The sequence below is a fragment of the Kryptolebias marmoratus genome, linkage group LG17 (assembly GCF_001649575.2).
Source record: "Kryptolebias marmoratus isolate JLee-2015 linkage group LG17, ASM164957v2, whole genome shotgun sequence".
NCBI classification, from domain to species: Eukaryota; Metazoa; Chordata; class Actinopteri; order Cyprinodontiformes; family Rivulidae; genus Kryptolebias; species Kryptolebias marmoratus.
In genome coordinates this window covers 16855482-16877149 of record NC_051446.1, presented here as the reverse complement: position 1 = coordinate 16877149, position 21668 = coordinate 16855482, and the positions used below count along the sequence as shown (strand labels likewise).

General features: G+C 42.8%; 2 protein-coding genes across 2 annotated transcripts in view; one reads left to right on the top strand and one right to left on the bottom strand.

Moving 5' to 3' along the window:
- Window positions 1–257: 257 nt before the first annotated feature.
- cpn1 (carboxypeptidase N, polypeptide 1) lies at window positions 258–13647 on the bottom strand. The gene is made up of 9 exons (XM_017437826.3): window positions 13191–13647; window positions 10189–10385; window positions 8559–8714; window positions 3981–4157; window positions 3759–3870; window positions 2095–2234; window positions 1488–1587; window positions 756–874; window positions 258–670 (listed from the first exon to the last, which is right to left on the bottom strand). Exons 1-9 carry the CDS (start codon window positions 13426–13428, stop codon window positions 560–562), a joined length of 1350 nt encoding a protein of 449 aa, XP_017293315.1. The 5' UTR covers window positions 13429–13647; the 3' UTR covers window positions 258–559.
- A 2181-nt stretch (window positions 13648–15828) lies between these two features.
- LOC108248812 (integrin beta-3) overlaps window positions 15829–21668 on the top strand; it is a 36625-nt gene continuing 30785 nt past the window's right edge. Inside the window, exons 1-4 of the mRNA XM_017437814.3 lie at window positions 15829–16602; window positions 17577–17662; window positions 18354–18558; window positions 18649–18901. Of these exons, the coding sequence (XP_017293303.1) occupies window positions 16524–16602; window positions 17577–17662; window positions 18354–18558; window positions 18649–18901 (623 nt within the window). The 5' untranslated portion in view covers window positions 15829–16523. The remainder of the gene's footprint in view (window positions 16603–17576; window positions 17663–18353; window positions 18559–18648; window positions 18902–21668) is intronic.

Here is a 21668-nt window from a genome sequence, read left to right as displayed (position 1 = left end):
GAGCATAAACAGACAAGCGACAATATATATAAAATATGAAACCCCTAAAATGCCGTTACGCTTTAGTAATATAAAACAACTTTGAGATACGGTTTCATTGTTTTATTATAAAGTTATGTTTATACATGTTTTTACTTTATGCATTTGACTACATATTTTACATCGTTGTGTTTTTTTGTTTGTTTTCAGAGAAATTTTAAGTAAAAAAAAGAAAAAAAACTGCATGAAGCATGTGGAAAATACAAAAGCAGGCGTGGTGAAAATGGTAAAAACATTCTTTTAATTTCTCTTACAGTTCTCATCGGTTTGTTGTAGTTAAAACAAACAAACAAACGAAAAGAAAAATACATAAAATCTTTCCCACACACAGGTCACCTGCGTTGGTACGCTTCAACACTGTTACATAAATACACACGGCTTTAATTCGGACGCACAGTTTAGAATCATCAACGGTTTATAACACGAGACTATAAAGGTATATCATAAACATTTACAGGATTTAACAGTACGTTTTATCTGAGACCTTCAGTGTGTGTGTGTGTGTGTTATTGTCCATGTCTCATCTTGGGCCGAGCTTTAGTGGATTCTTGTGGGACGAGAGGTTCTTCTTGCCGTTGTGGTGCTTCCCTTTCTGGTTTTGCTTCGGAGCTTTTTTCAGGTAAAAATGAAGCTGCCAGAGAAAGGAATGTGCGCGAGCATTAAACACACACGTCCACTCATTTAGTGCTTTAAAAATCAAATAGTTAGATCCAAACCTGCGTTGCCTCGGCTGGTCCCACCGTCACAGTGCTGGCTGAGGGCAGGTATCCCGGAGCGGAGGCCTTCACCGTGTACGTGCCTGGTAGCAGCAGTCGGAAATAGTCTCCATCCACCCCTGAAGGCACAAAGCGCAACAAGTCTGATTCAAAACTCATGTTACTCAGTCCCTTCTTGGGGTGAAACTTTGTACTGGAAGCTCACGAATTTAGAAATCAGGCAAAGTTGGAGGCAGAAATCTACAGAAAGACTGCAAAACTAACGCCTAACACCATTATGATGGACTATAAGAAGGTCTGACCCGTTGTAAGCAGAGTGTACAGGAATGAGAGTTGAGTCAGATAAGAAAATCCAATTAAAAAGATTCCTATTTTTTTCTTTCAAATCAGGTGCAATTCCACCCTTGACCAGCAGATGGAGACAGACACATGTAGGGAACTGAACAGTTGAAACTTTTATTAAATTTTCAATTTCAGTTCAGTAAAATGCCAGTTTCATGCACATTACTAATTAAACAGTGCTGTTTATCAAAAAGTGCTGCTATTTTGGTACTTATTTTTGCATTAAGTAGAAGCTTTTTGAATGTGTTTACCACAATTTCAACACATGCGATGTTTCCAATCCTTCAGGACATCAGCTCATTATTTGGCACAAACCTGTTTTTTTTTTTTGGTTTTCCTCAAATGACTCAGAAATATGTTTGTGTTACAGGAAACCTTCACCCGTCTTACCGCTTGTCACATCATGGTTGATCCCAGCCACGGAGATCTCAGCTTTGCTGATGGGGTTGTTGTTCTCGTCATACACCATGCCTTTTATCCCATGATGCACCTGATGAGGGAGAAGGTGTGCCTTTAAGCATCGAGGTAATGTTTAACCATTTCTAATAGAGGCCATTGTGCTAGTTGAAACAGTGTGTGTGAGTGGGACTGCAGGTTGCTTTTTATCACAAACATCAAGTATAGTTTCAGGGCAGACACTCTACCACTAGGCCACTGATAAATGACTTCTCAGAATCAACTTTTTAAAGCATTAAATCTTGTTAACATTTCACAGACTGCGGGGCCCTCTTAGTTTAGTTTTTTAATTAGCACTGTGGAAAAATGTTTGTATTTCTAAACCCATTTTTTGTAAGGTTAGGGTAATTTTTGCTTCCTTTATTGAAATTCAGAATAATAAAAGCGTGTTTTATCTTTAAACAAAGGCACCTTTTTGTACCTAAATGCAAGCAAAATACATTTTTCCTCCCACAAATTTACACCAAGCTCCTTTCTCATCTGAGAAAAAAAAAGAAAGAAAAATGATCAAAACCTATTTGGTTGAAATGTGTGTTCGGACCTGTTCCAGGTATGAAACCAGGGCTTCTCGGTTGCCGAGCCATTCCCTGGGCAGCGCCGATTCTGCAGGAAACTTGTCACAGCTCAGCTCCAGAGTGATCTCAAAGCAGTTTGTGTACAGGTAGTTGAAGTCCTGCATGCCTGAAACGCACACGCAGGGATTTGGAACAATTGGAAACATTTGATCCACTTTGGATTTCAGCAGAAAGTTTTTTAAAAGAGGATCAAATCAACATTGGTTTGTGTTTAGGAGCCTGAAGCTCTTAAAGCAATTCAAATGATTTATTTTATGTAAACTTTCAGAAAGAACCTTATTGTCCCTGTTTAAATTAGTAATGTCATTTTGGAGGTTTTATTTACAAGAAGGTCCCACTTTTCATTAAAACCTGAAGCGACCGAGGCCGATATTTGGAGGCAAACCTCGAATGTTCCGTCACACACCATGACACAACGCTTGGAGCGAAATGACTCTGGTAAAATAAACACAACGGGCTCCCGCTAAATGAGGCTGCGGCTGTTTTCAGCCAATTCAAAAGCTTGCATGACTTAACTAAAAAGCTGCAGCTTCACATTCCAAAAAAAAAAACCAAACTGGCTCAGACCACGACGTATACATGAGTATGTTTCGCAAACTTTGGACGTTTTTTGAGAACTCCTTGGCAAAACTTCACTTTCAGTTTTCGTCAAAACGTCCACATCTTCACATGTGAGGTTTGACTCTTATTCAAACCAGATGAGAAAATCCGTTTGAGTTAAACTTTTCTGCTATGGGGACATTTGGACTCCAAACCAAACGAATTAAAAAACAGCTATGTTTTGATGTACGAACCGTAGAAGAAGTGTAGAAAGAATTCACACAGAGAAACTACAAAGTAAGCCTCAAACAAACAGTCGCTGGATGAAAACTATTAGTCAGATTTGAAAAGTTCTCGAACAGAGCGGCAGAAGACGCCGACGGTTGCGCATGTGAATTTTCATGCATCTACAATGTTTTATTCAGGAGATATCAAAAGTTAAAAACACCCTTGATTTCCACTTTTGAGGAGAATATTTTGAGCTGAAATGTAACTGAATTCACGGACACTCGGCTGTGCGCTCTCTGAGCTCTGGGAGGGATTTGAGAGGAAACCCTAAGCTATATAGCAATGAGAGACACACTAGATGAAAACGGACAAAAACGCCTACGTTTCAGTGTGTAAACGCTGTGGGAATAAGTGAAGATGGTTTACAAAAGCGTTTAGACTGCACGAAAGTTTGTGTGACATCAGCTGCCAGTTCAACTTTGAGTTGTAAGAATTATAGAACCTAAACTGCGATTGTGTAAAAACGGTAAAATATATCAACGTGCCAGTTCAGACATGTAAAGTCCAACTTTCTGTGGCTCGTTTAAACTTTGAATGATGTTTCTACTGTGAACTATGTCTGACCTATAGAGCTCCAAAGAGGACAGGATGGTAATTCATATGATTTCTGTCATGGTATTATAAAACAATAAGATTACGATGAGTCTGTTAGCATAAACTGAACTACCTGTGGCGACTTTCGCCTGAAAATTAACAGTCAAACTAGGTGGAACACGCTACCTTGTATAGGGACCTTAAAAAAAAACAAAAAATGGGAGTCAAAGAAGAGATGAGTGAGGAGAGGAGCTGAGGTCTGGCTTACCTTTGGACAGGGAGTACCAGCTGGCCCCATTGGTGATCCCCTCATTGAAGAAGTCTCCACAGTTCCAGCCTTTGTGCATCCAGCCGTGTGCGTACGAGTACGTCCTCGCCAACTGTCAGCACACACAAACGGGCCCTTTCATCCACATGTTCACACAAGCGCAGGTAGCCCCGCGGCCAGACGTTTTACCATCTGGGAAGAGCTTTAAAATCTGCTGCACACCTTCCTGAAGATCTTGTCGTCCGGCGTGGCGGCATACGTGGTCCTCCCCCGGAAGCGGGGGTCTCTTGACTTGTCAAAGGGGTAGTTGGCCACGACGGCGCCCCCGTGGAGGTTGGCAGATAGGACAAAGTTGTAGTTCTGCATCCATTTGATGACCGCCAGTGTCTCTGGTTCCACCTGGGAGGAATTTAGGGAAAAACGTTGGGATAAAACTGAGCAAAGAAAAGTCGATGATGAGCAAAAAAAGGTGTGTATGCAAATACAGTGAGTGTACAGCACCAAGCAGTATTTTTTTTATTTTTATAATTTAGTTGAATCAAGTATTTAATGTCGTCTGAGAGTCCAAGTCACAACAACCTTGGATACAACTCAACAAAGTTATAGAAAACAACCATAAACCATAAACAGGACAGTTCAGGAACATAAAACATCACTCGTTATGTTTTCCCTTTTTTTATCTTTTCAAGCAAGGTTGCATTTTGTCTAGGTCATCTTGTGCTTCCACGCATCTGGTTAAAGTTTGGTCAAAACCAGTGGATTTATAGGAGAATAACTTTCAAACGTGCTGCATATATGCAGTGCCGAGCCTTTAAATCCAAACGTTTAGTATGTAGATAAAGAACTTGTTCCGTTATTTGTTAATGAATTCATGTAATTCTGCACAGTTTCACTTTTTCCCAGATGCCATCTCCACTGCGCTGCTACCAAAAGTCTTAAGCCTTGAAATTCCACATCGGGATGCTGTTTATTCTCTATGTCAGCGCTAACGATCCTCACACGTTCCCAGGCCTTGCGTCACGACTGGAGACGAGTCGCCCCTTCGTCTCCTTGGGAGGACGGTAAACACAGTCTGCTGATCGGCGTCCTCTGACCTTGAACGCAGCAGCTGGAACCGAGCGGCGGGACTTAAGGTATCTGTGAGGCTTTAGTTGCACCGAGGCATCCTGTGAAGCCAAACATGTCGACATGGTGGAGGGATTCATACGGAAGGAAAAGCCCAAAGTGATAGTTCAGATCTCAGTCTGGTCCAAACTGGGCCAGGACCAAATCGGATTTCTGCCATATTAAAACAACTCTGATTCCAAACTCCAAACCATAACGTGGTATGTAAATAATAATAATAATGTGACTGCAGTGAGATTTTTAGGGATTGGAATTGTCAGACTTAAACTAAGTTTTATCTACAACAGGTAAGACATTATTTGTTCATATCAGCTTCATAGAACCCCCACTTTAAAAGATCAAACTTATAATTTTACCCTTAAAAAACATCTTAAATCAGATGAGCGATCACTCAGAGGTTCACTGACTACAGGTAGTTTCCCAACTCGAAGGCAAGTCAGCGAACAAGCTTCCGAAAGCACAGACTTGTTTAATAATGGGCTCTTTCTTAAATCTATGCAAAAGAGAAAAAAAAACAAAAAAACTAAAACCCTAAGGACAGGTAATGGTGGAAAACTTTTCTTGGGGGAAAAAAATCGACACAAAACCAACTGCGGAAAAGACGTAAACCTAAACAAACAGTGGCTAATTTTTCCTTTCTCTTCTTTAAACACAACTCTTTTGTTACAATTTTTTTTTTTAGTTGCACCAATAACTTCTCAAAAACTCCACAAACTAAGCTGACCGAGTCCTGAAGTTCAGCACACTGACCGACCCCCTCAGAACTCAGCCTGGTGGTGAAGACGGAGTGAAGCATTTTTCATTTCTCTCATTCCTCTGAATGAAATGTCATCACTTGGCTGCGTTACTAAATGAAACCTGGCTGGAGGCCAACGGGAGGCTTGTGGCTTCACGTTGTCAGCGTCTGAGAATATTATCCATTCACAAATTAAAAACCAGTCTGCACAGAGAAGAAAACCATGTTAAAGCTTTATTAATGTAACTTCTAATTGTTTTAACTTTAACAAAGGAACTGTTAAAGTTAATCTAAGCTGCAAAAGCAGACAAATCTGAAAGTTTCTGACATTTATCTGTTATTGATTTATTTATTCTTCATTCTGCTTGTTAATGACATCCCTAAGAGACAGAGTTACATCAAATATGATGAGAACAACACTCTACAATAGACCTGATAAACTAGTAAACAAAAAGGAAAAGAGTGAAAAATGTGTTTGCTCAAATTTGGTCTCACAAAAAAATATCAATTAATCACAAAATCCTAGTTCTGTGTGTTTCTGCTGATGGACAGGAGCTGTGCATTTTATCCCCTAACACAGTTTTAAAAATCATTTATTTTAATGTCAAGCTGTTTGTTTTTTTGCGTCTGCAACACATGGAGTTTATCTTGCGCAGCAGACGGGGGTTGAAAGCCAAAAAAAAACAGAAAAAAAAGGGATTTATTATGTGTTCAAAGTGTCTATTTTGAAGAGAACCAAGATGCCAACACTAATATTCGGGTTTTTATGCTCAGACCTAGGCAAACAGCAAGTAAAAGCACAATTTTTTAAAAAGAAGCATATAAAAGCAAAAATGAAGTCTTTAAAAAAAAGGATGAATATGAACACTTCTGGGTCTAACAGGAAACAAACTCAGCAATCATGTAACTCCATCCCACCACTCTTTACATACATGGCATTTATTTCTGGGCTAATTAAATCCAATTAAGAAAACAGCCTCTTTTGCATGTTTAACCTGTAGGATTTTATTGTAACTTGCTGACTTTGATTTGAAGCTTGAAATGGAGAAAACGTGCATTTGTTGCATGATTGAGTTGAATCCGTTGAATCACAAGATGCAGCGAGAATCCGTTCCCGTTCAGACGGACATGATTGTTACCTGTCCTCCAGACCGGCTTCCGGTTCTTGGTGTGGTCGACGTGTTCTGCTCCTTTATTAATGGGAAATCAACCATGAAGTTCCAGACGGAGCCACATTTTTTGTCACAACAAAGGAAAAAAAGAATTCAGCAGCAGTTTTAACAATGTAGTTTTATGTACGTTCCCCCGAACAGAACCCCTGGTTTTGTTTGGAAGCTAAATGAAGAGTAATACGCGGAAACGTCATGGGTTCCTGCACGGCCAGTTCGAACGAGTTAACTCTGAAAAGCGGCTCTTGTGTCTGAAGATAGAGTGGAGATACCCCCAAGGAGCTGACCCTAATAATTGAAATGTGCTTTTTGGCAGCCTATTAGCAAAAAACCTTGACAGCACGTGCTTTTGTAATTCCCTCTTCTGTGCATTTTACACTTCAGTGACCTAAAATAAGTGCACGTTCAGCTATAGAGACCATTCAGTCACCCAGAAGGAAGCCAACTTGAACTGAACTATTTATTGTGAAAAGTGGAGCCACGGCTTAAAAACCCTCAGAGAGTTTCGTAAAAAATCCAGGCCCTCGGCGGTGTTTTATTGCCACTGAAAAATGGGAACAGGGAGTGAACTCTCAGGTTCAAGGTCTGAAATACAAACTTGGCACCGAGCGGCTGATTTTGAGTGAAATCGCAGCTTTGTCAGCTATGTGGAGCGTCTGCGAAAAGACTCGCAGCTGCAGGTTAGCAGTTCAATTCGGACACTGCAGGGAGTCGGGCTGAGCTTCGCGTGGTCGTGACAAAAAGACAAAAATGTGCGGCTGGAGTGAAACATTAAGTTCTCTGTACGTCTTCATATGTTTCCAGAGGCTTGACACTTCTTGTATCCTAACTGTTAGCTTGTTGTGTAAAAAAAAATACAAGAAATGACACAAAACTCTAAAGAAAAAAAACATTTTCTGTGAGAAGGCAGTGAATACTGACGGCTAATATCTGTTGAAGAAGCTGAAACCGACTTGTCAAATTTAAAACAAGCAGAGCATAGGCTAAAAACAGTGGCTAAAAGCTAAATTAGCAAAACTGCAGCTAAAAGCTAGCATTTGCTAAACTGCAGGTAAAAGCTAAAAATAGGAAAGCAGTAGCTAAAAGCTAAAACCAACAAAACAGAAGCTAAAGTTAACATCTAAAATTAGCACATCGGAAGCTAAAAGCTAAGATTAGCACAACAGTAGCTATAAGCAAAAATGAGCAAAACAATAGCCAAAAGCTAAAATCTGCAAAAATAGTAGCTAAAATGCCCACAACAGTAGATGAAACTTAAAAGCTGAAATGAGCTAAAACTAAAAACAACATACATTTCAGTGAAACCAAAACAGTTAAATAAAGTAAAAAAAAATTGAAAAGTATAAAAGTTATGAATCCTGAAAGTCGAAGCACCCGTCGACTGAATGAGCCGAACTTTTTTTTTGGTCCCTGAATGGGTCAAATTTCTGAAAGTATGTTAAAGTAGTTGCCAAAAAAACACACACAGAAGACACGATAAACGGGAAAACAATAGGTTGAATGTGGAATCGGCAAAAGAGGACCTTTTCTGCTCGGTGCTGAAATATGTGGACAGTTTCTCTTTATTCTGCTGTCATGGGAAACTGCTCCCACCAACTTATTTATGTCAACAGAGTCGAGGCCAAGAAATCTCAGCGACGTCACAGTTGCTCAACATTCAACACACATTCTCACAAGACCCCACGAACCCTTCCATTTCTCTGTTTGTTTAACTCACACACGTTTGCGCAGACATACAGACAGCCGGGGTTTGTGGTTATGATTCCTGACCTGAAGCTCCCAGTTGTCTGGCAGAGGGAGGTGGTGGTTTCGGCCGTTGGTTTTCTCGTAGTAGTACATGAGGGCGTTCAGGTCTGGGAAGTTTCGGTTCAGATCGATTTCTCTGGCGTTCCCTCGTCCCACCAGATATCCGTTCAGCTCTGGCCCCTGTTGACTCATGAAGGCAAAGGGAAAACTGTTGAGTAATCTTAAGTCTTTCCCAATATAATGACTGAATGATTGGGTTTGGGCTCCTAAGGTAAAGATTTGCAGGTTTCGGTTTTGCTTGGAAGCAGTAACTGATGATTTCCCAACCTGTAGTGGCCATCTGTAATCAGAAAGATACTTTTTAACTTTTTTTTTGTACTTTATTGCATAGAATATTACTTTATTCTGATCATGTTCTTGTTGATTTAAACAGAAACATCCAACTGACTGAAACTAATGCCCTAAAAAGCCATTAATGTGCTCATATTTCTATGTTTCTTGTGCTTTTTGAGTAAAACCTAGCTAAACATATCAAATTATTTTGGTTTCTTTCATCGACATCATGAAAATCTCATGTGGCACCATCATGGGGACAAAGGAGTTTTCTTTGAATTGTGCAGAAATGAATGGCTGCTCGTTAATTTCGGCTGTGAATATTAGCATGCCAACAAACTAAACCAACACGGTGAACAGAGTGAACGTCAGCCAGTGTGGACTGTGAAAATTAAAAGCAGATGTTTGGTTCTTTTAGTGCGTTTCATTCTCTTCCAAAGTCAGAAAAAAGACGACCCACCCCGTTTAGCTGCGTTCCGTTTTCAGGCAGAAAAACTGTGGGATCTGCTGGCTGCTGTCATCGACCGAGCTACCATAATTACTATTTTCACTGATAGAGGTTGGACAGTATTGTGTGTGTGTGACCGATTTATCAAGATACAAGCCATCAGAAGTTCAAATAAACTGTTTGTTAGAGCAGCTGTCTCCATGCTTATGTGAGCGGCAGCCATGTTGGATTTTAAAGTTGAGGTTAATGAGAAATCCGACTTCAGGGAACATTCCGGCTTATTTATCCCGACTTGCAGCTCTGAAGTTCTGACTGATGCGACCGTACTTTTAGACATGCTTTCTGTCGAACCTAACGCCCGCTGGAGTTCCGCCCCTGGAAGCTAAACAGTCTTCCGATTGTTGTCTAGATGCTGCAGCACCTAAACATCTGTTAAGCGCCAAAATTACAGTGCGGCACGCGCCCCGAGTGACAAAAGGCAGGGACTTTCGTTCATCTGGTGCTGTCTGCTGCCTTCTGGGCATGTAATTAGTCTCAGAGATATCGGGCACGCGTGTCTGTGTTTGCGTTGGAGCGCGATACTCACATGTGAGCTCAGTTACCTCCGCAAGAGAGGGCTTTTCTCCGTTTGGATTATTACAGACACAAGGGAAAAAAATGGAACCAAAATAGCCTGTAGGGCTCTGTGTTTCCCCTTAAAGAAACGCTAATTTAAAATAAAAGCAGACGGCTTCACTTGTTATTACCTGGAGTCAAATAAACTGTGTGCTGAGTGACGGGCTATGATTTAATGTGCGGGGGTTTGGTTTCACTCGGGGACCTGAATATTTCTGTTCTCCTGACGAAACGCAAGCCGAGAGGAGCTGACCGTACCTGTCTGGCTGCCACCTCGTAGCCGTCAGGGTTCATGGAGGGCAGGATGTGGATGCGCGTGTCGTGGATCAGCCTCGTGACGCGCTGGTTCCTGGCCTGGTACTCGTCGCACAGAAACTGCGAGAGCTTAATGAGGAGCTCACGGCCGAGGACCTCGTTGCCGTGCATGTTGCCCACATACTTGAACTCCGGCTCCACTGAGGGGAGAAGGGGAAAGGAGGAAGGAGCAGGAAGTTAAAGGAAAGCCAAGACTAAACAGACAGAAAAGACTGAACATATAATGGAAACTTTCACCTTTTATGCATATATATATAGGCCTATATATATTTATGTAGTTTAGTCAAAAAAGCCAAGACTTCTAATTGTTCTGCTGGTGTAGCTTCAAGAAAAGACAAACAAACCAGTGGAAGTGCCAAAATCTAAAGTTCCTGGTCATTTTTGAAGTGCAGTTCTGTCTGACAGAATAGTTAGTAACATATCCAGGTGCAAACGCTCAGCAAACGGCTAAAACACACAAACACAGAAGAGCAAATGCGAAAGAAAAAGGCTGCAATCACAGAAAACAGACAGATGCAAATACCAAAAACACTAAAAAAAAAAAAAAAGCCTTAACTGACATCATCTTGGGTCATTTTTGTCAGATGTTTTAGCACACGCTTACAGATTTTCATGTGGCTTCCTTATCTGACATCCTTCCTTTACGGGCCACACAAGGCCACAGCGGTCAACCTGAAGGGCCACTAGTTGCTGCAAAAGAAAACTGTTGCGCTTCATTTCTTGATAAGGACACTTTCAAGGTCATGACAAAAGGGGAGTGAGACTGATTGCATTAATCTGGATAAGGTCGTCTGGCATTCTTGCTATCTGGGAGCCTCCGATCTAAAAAAGCTTTGCCCTCCGGTCAGAGTTGGCCCTTCCCAAGGGTCCTTTCATTAATCATGGCTGGAGTGCTGAGAGAACCAAGACCCCCAGTTAACGAAACCAAAGAACAGAGCCTCTACTGAACACGGCTCAAAAACCAGGCTTTGCTAAAACAGCAAAACTTTTCAAAACACACACACACACACATTTATCAAGACCTGAACTTCCTGAAGGCCACATAAAGGTTTGACCTGGACAAGGGGCCCAGGGGGGTTCCTTCCCTCCACCACGGAGCGAGCAGTTCCTGTTTTCCACCAGCGTCACCTTGCACCGGACCGGGCGCACATCCTTGTATTCTACTTAAGGAAGCTCCTACGTGCGTTAACACGGGACAAATATGCGAGCTCAGCCGCGAGCCAAAACCAGCATTCTTCGCCGGTGTCGGGCTGTTCTTCCAACAGACCCAAGAATGGAGAAAAAAAATTAAGAAACATAAACGTGATATGACCAATTAGTCACACAAATGCATCGGGCGTAATGGGGCGACGGTTGTCAATTTGCACCCAGTGGGTTAAGTAAACACTGGAAGCTGCTTCAGTGGTTAGAAGAGGGAGGAAAACTGCAGGGTGAAAGTGCTGTTGACTCAAAGTGGGCCTATTAGGCATGTGCTCCGCTTTAAATTACAAACCCATGTTTTGTCAGCGGACGGACGGCAAAAAAAAACCTCTGAGATGAAACACAGATGTTGACACAATTCTTTCACTTCTGCCTTCCCTTTTTCGTCCGCAGTTTACTGATGTTGGACCCGCTCCCTTCCTTTTGTTCTGCTCGCTGTTTCACCGAAGGCACAATCTCAAAGCTTGCGTTTCGTCTCTCTGGGACAAAACCAGAATCCTGCCAGCTCTCTGCGCTCAATCCCAACACCAAAACGAACACAACAAACCGAAGGCCTGGCATGCCTTGGATGAATGCATATCGCCCGCTGCCTTTCATACTTTTACTTTTACGATCAGCTTATGATGAGAAATGACAGTAGCCGTTTTGGTCAAACCTTAAAAATAACACAGTGCACAATGTTGTGCCTCACTCAGTTTGTGTGCTGTGAATGACTCTCAGCTACTACCACGTCAGATTTTAGCTCAATATCTGTAAAACTGACTGAGTTATAGCCATTTTGACAAATCTCAGTTAGCTGTGGCAGCCATCTTGAATTTGATTGACCTCCCCAAATTTAACCAGCTGTAGATGTACATCCAGCGATTAGTTTCTGAGATGTTCATTAAAATCCATTCAGTGGTTCATAAGATATTTTGCTAACAGACAAAGACGTTTGACTCCAACAGGTAATAGTTTTAAGTAAGGATCTTGCTCAATGAGTTGTGCTCGGAGTATGTGTTGTGAATGACTCTCAGCTACAACCACAACAAATTTTACCACAGTATTTGTAAAAAAGTGACTGAATTATAACCATTTCTTGTACTTTGTAACGTTGTTGGCTGTGGTGGTCATATTGAACAGAATTGGCTCCAAAGGTTAATCAGCTGTAGATGCACACCCAGTGATTATTTCCTGAAAGTTTCACTAAAATTCGCCCAGCGGTTCGGGAGATATTTTGCTAACAGACAGACAGAGGTGACTCTCAACAGTAAACGGCAACATTTTAGACAAAGCTGCTGTGCAATCTGATAGAGCTCAGACTATTTGTTGGGGATCAGTCTCAGCTACCACCACGTCGAATTTCGGTCCAATATCTGCAAAATTGGCCGAGTTATGGCTATTTTTTGTGTTTTTAATATCAGCTGGCTATGGCAGCCATCTTGAATCGAGTTGACTCCCAAAGTTAAACAGCTGTAGGTGCGCATCCGATGATTATTTCCTGAAAGTTTCACTAAAATCCGCCCAGCGGTTCGGGAGATATTTTGCTAACAGACAGTCGCACGCAGGCACAGGCAGAAACGAACAGCCTGTGCTTTGAAATCCTTTTTGATGCTCCAACCTGATCATGTCTTCTTATCTCTATGGATCCCCACCACCCCCCTACACTTATTTGCGACACTTCTCCCCCCACGTCAAGCCCCTTCTCATCCTCGTTGCCCAGCCGGACGGCGGCTCAGCGGCTCAGCGGCTCAGCTGGCACTCACATGCTTCGTGGATGCCCGGGTTGTCGCTGAACTCCAGCACGTAGAGGTGTCTCCCCTCGGCGCTGCGCCCGATGCTGTAGACGCGCGCGACGTACGGGCACTGGCTCTGCACGGCGAACAGCGCTCGCACCATGTCGTCGTACCGGTGGTGCTGGAAGTCCGAGCCCGACGCCAGGAGCCCCGTGACGCCGAGCAGGAGCGCGCAGAGCCGGGGGGCAGTCCAGCCCTGCGGCGGCATCGCGGCCCCCTCCACCGCCCCGGCGCAGAAACGAACAAGGAGAAGGCGCGGAGAGCGGCAGCTGGGCTTGGATTTCTTCACACGCCAAACATGCTGCTCTCACCCCGCTCTTTTTTTTTTTCTCCTCCTTGTTGCCCCTCTTGGTCCTGTTCTCCCACTGCCTCCTACACGCACAGTTCGAGCAGAGAGGAGCAAGCAAGGACGGCCCCCCTGCTCCTTCTTTGTCTCACTCTCCTCCTCCAACAGCTGCTTCTCTCCTGCTTTCTTTCCCTCTGGGTCCTCGACAAGTACATGCTATTTGCTTTAACAGTGCTGCCACTTCAAGTAGTAACCCCCTGTGGGGCTTTCTGCACACACACACACACACAATCTAAATTTTATTTCTGCCCGTGAGTCTCATTTTCTGTCCCTTTTCTTTGTGTTTAACTCAAGTTATATGTGTCAGGAAAGGTGGTGAAGACGGAGGCGAACCCAGAACGCAGACTCATGATTAAAGGAACAAAAAAACTAATTTATTAAACTAAAGAAAACAAAATGAAAACAGACAGCTGACATGGCAGCAAAACAAAAAGACAAACGGAACATGGACACAGAGCAACAGAACCAGGAACAGACGGCAAGACAACAGGCAAAACAATGACAATGGACCAGCGGAGTATAGACAGAAATGACCGGGTTTTAAAGTGCTGAGGATAATCAGGTAAGTGGAGACAGGTGACATGATTAGCAGGCTTTGACAGGTGTGAGTGGGCGTAGAGAGAGAAATAGACTGAGGAGGAATGAGGAAGTGAAAAACACGAAAACAGAAACTAAAACACAAACCAATAAACTAAAACAGAAATAAAACAAAACACAGGAAAAAACCCAAATCACCACAATATGCTGCTTTCCTGGGAAAGAGGGGTTGTTTCCACGGAGCTGCTGCCCCCCCGGCCCCCCCTCATTCAGTCCCTGCAGCCCCTCAATCATCCATTCATTAACTCTTGAGTCAACACAGCTCCTGTGTCAGTGTGTGTGTGTGTGTGTGTGTGTGTGTGCATGTGTGTTTGTACCTCAGATGAATCAGTGCAAAAAGAAAGAAAAAAAAAAGCTCTTTCGCAACCTTTGGACTGCTTTTAGAGTTCTGTCCCTGTAACTCACACACACACACACACACACACACTCAGACAAAATACCAAAAATGCTGCAATTAAAGTACAAGACACAGGTCGATGCCAAGACACATGCAGCCCCTACACACACACACAGACTTGAGTGTGCATGGAGAGCTGTCAGTCAAACTTGCTGGAGAACAGAGGAGAGTTTTCCGTTGCGGAACGTGGAGTCATGCGGGGTAAGTTTTTTTTTTTTACGGGACATTTTGGAGAAAGAGGCAAAACAAGAACAGAAGGAGTTCAGGGAGCTGCTCCTGCTGCTGCTGCTGCAGGGAGAAGTAAAACTGATGTCAACCAGGCAGAGGGGATGAAGAGCAGAACAGTGGTAAAATTGATGACAGGCTCAAGTTGACTTAACCTTTGACCTCTGCGTCTAATGAGCAGGCCTGAGCATCTCCTGAGGAGGTCTCATGGAGCTGACCACAAACAGAAATAAAACCTGGCAAAACCTGTGTTTTTGTTGAGCAGGTATCATGACAGACGTGCTCGTTGTCACTCCCCAAATTTATCTTAAAGACGTCAAAATGATGTTTGATGACTTCTGTCTTTCAGAAACTTTGAGGAGCAACTTCAGGAGATGGTGACGGAGGAGAGGATGAGCTGGAGGCTCGCAGACAACTCTTTACTGACTGGGTTTGGCAAGCTGAGGCAGCTCTGGAGGGTGTCTTAGCGCTCACTTGTTGAGCTTTGGAACAATTTAAATGGCTCTTGTCTGAGCTTTATTCTTGGAGCTCAACATTTCAATCAGAATCATCACACACTAATAATGCAGAAAGCTCCACGACACCATTAAACTGTTTAAATGTTTGGCTTTTTTTCCACAGCTGGATTACTGTGGAACATTTGGAGTTGTTATTCTGAAAAAGAAATGGAAACCAATCAACTGCTTTGTGCTTTTTAATGGGATTTATTAGATTTTAGTGGCTCCAGCGTTAAGAAAGTGACATCTAGTGGACAGAAATGGTACTGCAACCCTTGGACAAAGAGGGTGTGTTTCTGAGTGACCGATGATCTCTCTAAAACCTCAAAATATCTGGAAGTTAGAGCTGTCAGACCTCTGTGTTTGTAATGTTAGCTGATGTTTTACAACAAAAAGTGACTGCATTTGCTTAAGCATCATTAACAGAGGAGTTCTGTGCTAAGATGTGCCTTTCATCTGAAGCGAAGAGCGAAGAGAGAGAAACTTAAAACAAAAAAGAAAGCAGAATAGCTAATAGTATCAAAAAGATAGCTAAAAGCTAAAAGCAGCATGAGAAGAGAAGAAAATAAAGCAGCACGCAACAAAAAATGTTCTTGAAGGAATTGAGGAAATCTCACTGTATTCTTGTGGGGAAAGTTTTTGTAAATAAATAAGTGTTTTGAAATGTGTAAAAGTTTCCAAATCCAAAACTCATAGCACCCATGAATGAGATAAATTGTTCTGATATATGAAGGGCTAAAAGAGAGCAAAGTATGCAGAATTAGGTAGGTTTTGACAGTAAAACAGAATAATAATAGGTTTTCTTTAAACCCTGCAGCTCCTGTCGGTGTTATTACAGCCAGAGACCGCTAGAGGGCGGTGTTTCCCTATTAATGTCTTGTTCGTTTCTTTTTAAACACCTAAATGCACTTTTAAACTTTTTCATGCTATTTGTTTTACATTTTAGCACATTTTATGGCTAGAAGACCTAATTTATGTTTAGCTTAAAGAACAAAAACACGACTAAATTGGTGATGTGTTCGCTAATCTGACATGTTGACGCTCCGGCTATGAATATGTAAGCTGCAGGCGGGGAGTGGAGGGCCGGCTTTTTACACATTTGCCTCTATTTGGACTTGTTTGAATTACGGTTCTCTCTCTCTCTCTCTCTCTCTCTCTCTCTCCCACTCCCCTCTATCCCTGTAATGTATTTCTTTATCTGCGCTGTTCTCGTCGCTCAGTGATACAGAGCCCGCACCAGGATGGCTGCTGTCCCGAAGCAGCGGAGCCTCTTACGGATGCTGTGCGGACTGCTGCTAGCTGGGATGACAGCGGCGGGAGGTGAGCTTTTCCTCTTGTCCTCCGGAGAAGAAGAAGGAAAAATAAATAATAATAATAATAATAACAATAATAATAAGAAGAAAACATGTCATGTCGTTTAGACATCTTTATTAGACTCTGGAAAAGCTTTACTTTACAGATTTGGCAGCTTTTTACTTACTGCTTCTTCTTCTTCTTCTTCTTCTATGGTTTTAATGGAGTAGTTTTCAAAGCTATTAGATCAGTGGTTCCCAAACTTTTCAGCTTCCGACCCATAAAATAATAGTGACAAAGGCGTGTGACCCGATCTGTTGGCTGTTTAAACCTTCAAAAATGCTAATGACTATTAAATAAGGACATAATGACAACACAAACAGTCTTGACATTCATTATGATATCATTTTAATCAATTTATGGACTTGTATTTCAAGTTTTTGTTACGAGTATGGTGCAAGCATAGCATAAAAACTAAGTTTTTTATTGTAAGTTGATATCTGGAGATTATCTAAGGACCCCTACTTGGTGTTGAGTGACCCACAGTGGGGTCCCGACCCCAACTTTGGGAATCATTGTATTAGATAGATAGATAGATAGATAGATAGATAGATAGATAGATAGATGTCATATTTTGTGAAACTATTTTTTTTATATATGTTATTCTAACACAAGTCTTGTCAGTGTACTTTACAAAGAAAATAATCCCAATCCAACTAAATCTAATTCCTTTAAATCCAGTTATAATTAAAGGTATACATTCAGATTCAATACATTGTTGTTTTAACATGTCAGGTAATTAAAAATATATGTTTAGAGAAGATAATCTTGATGTTCAAACTTTGTGTGACTTTTCTTTTTTTTCATTTTTAACATTCATTTTCAATGAAGACCATGCATACCAAAATGGTTGTTTCATTCAGACGAGGTGTTATAATTTGAAAAGTCATCTGATGGAGGAATAATTCCTCTTTTTTTTCTTTCTTTCGCTCTCGTTTCAGGCTCCAACCTGTGCACCTCCAGGGGAGCCAGCACGTGTAAGCAGTGTCTGGCCGTGCACCCCAGCTGTGCGTGGTGCTTCCAGGAGGTGGGCGCCTTTTCTTGCCCCGCTGCTCATGAGTAATGGGAGTTTTGTGCCAGCTTGCCGGCCTGGTGCAGACCTCGTTATCAGTCGTCTGGTCTGGAAGATCTCACACTTAGCCAGTCCTTCCACCAACTTCTGCTTCTTTTTTTCTTCTTCTTCTTCTTCTGCTCCTACTTTGTTCTGTCTTATTCATGTGCTGTGACTTTTAGTTGTTTGCTTTTCAGAATATTTAGCTTTACTTAAAAATGTTTTCCACCACAGAAACACAAAACGTTTAGCTGTAAGTGGTGCTCAGTGGTCAGTAACATGGTCTCATAATCCTTAGGGTTGCAGGTTTGAGCCCAGGTTGCATCAGGAAGGACGACCATCATAAAACAGATCTGTTCTGTGCAAGTTTGCTCACTGTGGTGACCCCGGAAGGATAAAAAGAAGGAAGAATGCTGCTATTAGCCAGTCGTTTGCCTCTTTGAGCTTCTAGCTAACCTTATGCTACTTTTAGCTCTTACTTTGCCTTCATTATTTTTAGGTTTTACCTGGTGATCTGCTTTCACAGCTGAGTTTCAGCTTCTTCAGCAGATCTCACCTCCCTCAGCTCTCAGCCTTCTCTCAGCAGAAAATGCAGTTTCTATCACCCTGAAATTTATTTATTTTTCTCTCTCTCTCTCTCTTTACAATATCCTGCCCGTGTCGTCAGGACTTTGGTCATGGAGTCGCCGGCTTATCTCGCTGTGACCTGAAGAAGAACCTCCTGGCGGCGGGGTGCTCGTCATCGGCCCTGGAGTCGCCGGCCAGCAGGCTGCAGGTGGTCGAGGACCGGCCTCTCAGCAACAAGGCAGCGGGGGCCACGCAGGATGTCACCCAGATAAAACCGCAGAAACTGCACATCACTCTCAGGCCAGGTGGGTCCCGGGTCATCCCCCCCGGGTGGGGTGTTCTTTAGGCGCTCGCTGTAAGTCCGTCAGTAGAGTAAGGCAGCTCTGGTTTTCCAGATGACTCCAAGCGCTTCACGGTGAAGGTGCGTCAGGTCGAGGACTACCCCGTTGACCTCTACTACCTCATGGACCTCTCCTACTCCATGAACGATGACCTGTTCCGCCTGCGGACCCTCAGTAGAGGGCTGGCCGAAGCCATGAGCCGCACGACCAGCAACCTGCGCATGGGCTTCGGGGCGTTCGTGGACAAGCCGCTCTCGCCTTATATGTACATCTCACCCAAGGAGGCGGTGAAAAACCCCTGCTACAGGTAAAGCTGTGCACGGGCAGGCTGTCCTCATACGACTGCTGTAGCCCACCGCCATTATTAAAGGCAGGCGATCATGTAATTGCCTTAGAAAAATTTGTATGTCTGTTAGCAAAATATCTCATGAACCACTGGACTGATTTTAATGGAGCTCTCAGAAAGTATTCACTGAATGTACATCTACAAGCGAATAACCTTTGGAGACAAAATGATTCAAAATGGCTGCCACAGCTAGTCGACATTATTAAACACACAAATAGCTATAACTTAGTCAATTTTACAAATACTGACATAAAATTTGGTATGACGGTCGACGAGAGTTATCCCCAAAACATACTCCGAGAGCTAATAGGCAGTGGGAAATATTTGCTCAAAACTTTGCCGTTAACTGTTGAAGTCATTCAGGTTAGTCTGTCAGCAAAATATCTCATGAATTGCTGGACAGTTTTGAATAAAACTCTTAGAAAGTATTGATTGGATCTGCCTCTACATCTGAATAACTTTTGGAGTCAATCCGATTCAAGATGGCCGTCCGCGCTAATCAATTTCATCAAACACATAAATGGCGATAACTCACTCAATTTTACAGATTTTGAACAAAAAAATCAGTCTTGTAGTAGCCGAGAGTCATCCTAAAGACATACTCAGAGCGCTAACAGATCACTTGAGGTGTCATTTTAAAAACGTTGCCGTTCCTACAAGTTTTTTTGATTTTAAACAGTGAAACTCTGGTAACTCTGCTGTGCGTCTCTTCTCACGTGTCTAAACAGAATCCAGGCTGATTTGTACCCATTAGACTGCCACTCTGGTGGTTGTTTACGTCTGCGTGTGGAAAGTGGCGTTGGCACGCGGATCATTTTCTTTCTTTCTTTTTTCCGCGAGACGCGAGGCCGGCGGAGTCACAGCGGTCGTTAAAGGCTCACCGGGGCTCCAGGAAGTGCTCGGTCAGCCGCTCCGAATCAGCTGCAGGTCGTTTTTAACTGGAAGATAAGACGGGCGGAGGATTTCATCGGAGACGTTTATGTGTGGAAGCGTGGCGACTTTTTCTACGTGTCAGAGTCTTCGCGCTTGTCAGGTCGAGGTGGAAAGATTGCGGCGAGCCCAATACGCAGACTCATAGTAAAAAAAAAACACTGATCCTTTAATTAAGAAAACAAGAGGCTGACGAGGCAGCAAAAACACAGGAGCAGAACTTGGCTGGGCAAGGGAACTGCAAACAGAATGAATGAACCGGCGAGGAAGTGGAGAAGGTTTTAAAGACAGGGGTAATCAGGGGAAGTGAGCGCAGGTGAGTGATTACAACTAGGATCAGGTGAAGACGGGCGCGGTAGAAAGACAAGCGATAAACAGAGGAGAGGCGAATGACGACAGGAAACAACGACACGAGGAACAAAATAAATCACAAAATAAAATGAAACTCAAACAGAAGCATGAATCCAAAACCGTTGAAAACAGAAAAATAAAGAACCAAGAACCAAAGCCAAATACAAACTCAAAAATACTTGAATTCATGACACTTTTGAAGCATTTTAAAGATGTAAACAATAAACTGCATTTGTGTTTAAACACTATAGTAGTGTTAGCTTTCTCGAAACACAGTAACTGACCGTGGACCGTGCGTCCACTAATTAGGCCTTCTCCGCAGCTTGTGTCTCTATTTTTTTGTTTATTTTACTTTTTTTTTCTCTTGATGCAGCTGTTCCTCTGTGGTTCCCCTTTTTTCAATTGTTTCAAACTCCTCGTTTAATCTGATCAACAAAAGTTACAGCTAGGAGTTTAAAAAAAAACAACCTGTCTAAACAGCGGAGTGGGTTAAAATCTGGTTCCGATTATTTTGGTCACTCCTAATCCCACGCTGATGTTTGCAGCTCTAACACTTCTGTTTGTGTTTTTTTTTTTTTGTAATAAAACTGTGTGACTTGCAGTTAGGTGGTAAACACTATGCTTGCTAAGCATTAAAATTTTGATTGTGAGCATATGGGGGCTGAACTCAAAGCGCTGCTGAGCTACAGCGGTTTTATAGTGGCGAGATTCTTTAGGCACCAGAGTTAAAAACAAACCCACGGAACTGGAACTGAACAAAGACCTTCAGCAGGAATTCAAGCAGTTTTGCAGCCAAGTGGGAAGCAGCCGGGATGGACATCGGTTCCTCCAAGTTTTGGACCATGGTTCTCAACCAGATAAGCTTGGATTGCCGCCTCTGGATTGGAACTGAGCTACTTCCCCCAAGCGGAGAAGTTCAAGTATGTCAGGGTCTTGTTCACACGAAGGGTAGAATGGAGCAGGTGATTGGTGTACAGTAGGTGGATTGGGTCAGAGTGAAGAGAGCTTAGCCAAACTGATCTACGTTCCAGCTCTCATCTATTGTCATGAGCTTTGGGTAATGACCAAAAGATCTGAGTTGCTGGGGTTAGGACCTCAGAGAGGAGTCCTGATCTTTGGCTTTAAAAGCAGCTGGTTGATGTGGTTTGGGCGTCTGGTAAAGATGCCTTCTAGAAACCTTACGAGGGGGGGTTTCGGACATGTCCTATCAACAGGAGACCTTCGGGCAGAACCAGGAATTGCTGGCAAGATTATATCTGACAGTTGCTTTGGGATAACCTAGGAGTCCCAGATGTGCTGGAGGATGGATGATTGGATGGATGGATGGATGGATGGATGGATGGATGGATGGATGGATGGATGGATGGATGAATAGTTGGTTGCATGGATGGATGGATGGATGGATGGATGGATGGAAGGATGGATGGATGGATGGATGGTTGGATGG

What these genes read in the sequence shown, in the direction of transcription:
- cpn1 (XM_017437826.3), bottom strand. Translation starts at nt 13,428, where the DNA reads ATGCCGCCGCAGGGCTGGACTGCCCCCCGGCTCTGCGCGCTCCTGCTC. An exon ending in CAACCATGATGTGACAAGCG is followed by an intron (nt 875 to 1,487) that starts GTAAGACGGGTG and finishes TTGTGCCTTCAG; the next exon opens with GGGTGGATGGAGACTATTTC. An exon ending in GACCAGCCGAGGCAACGCAG is followed by an intron (nt 671 to 755) that starts GTTTGGATCTAA and finishes TTTCTCTGGCAG; the next exon opens with CTTCATTTTTACCTGAAAAA.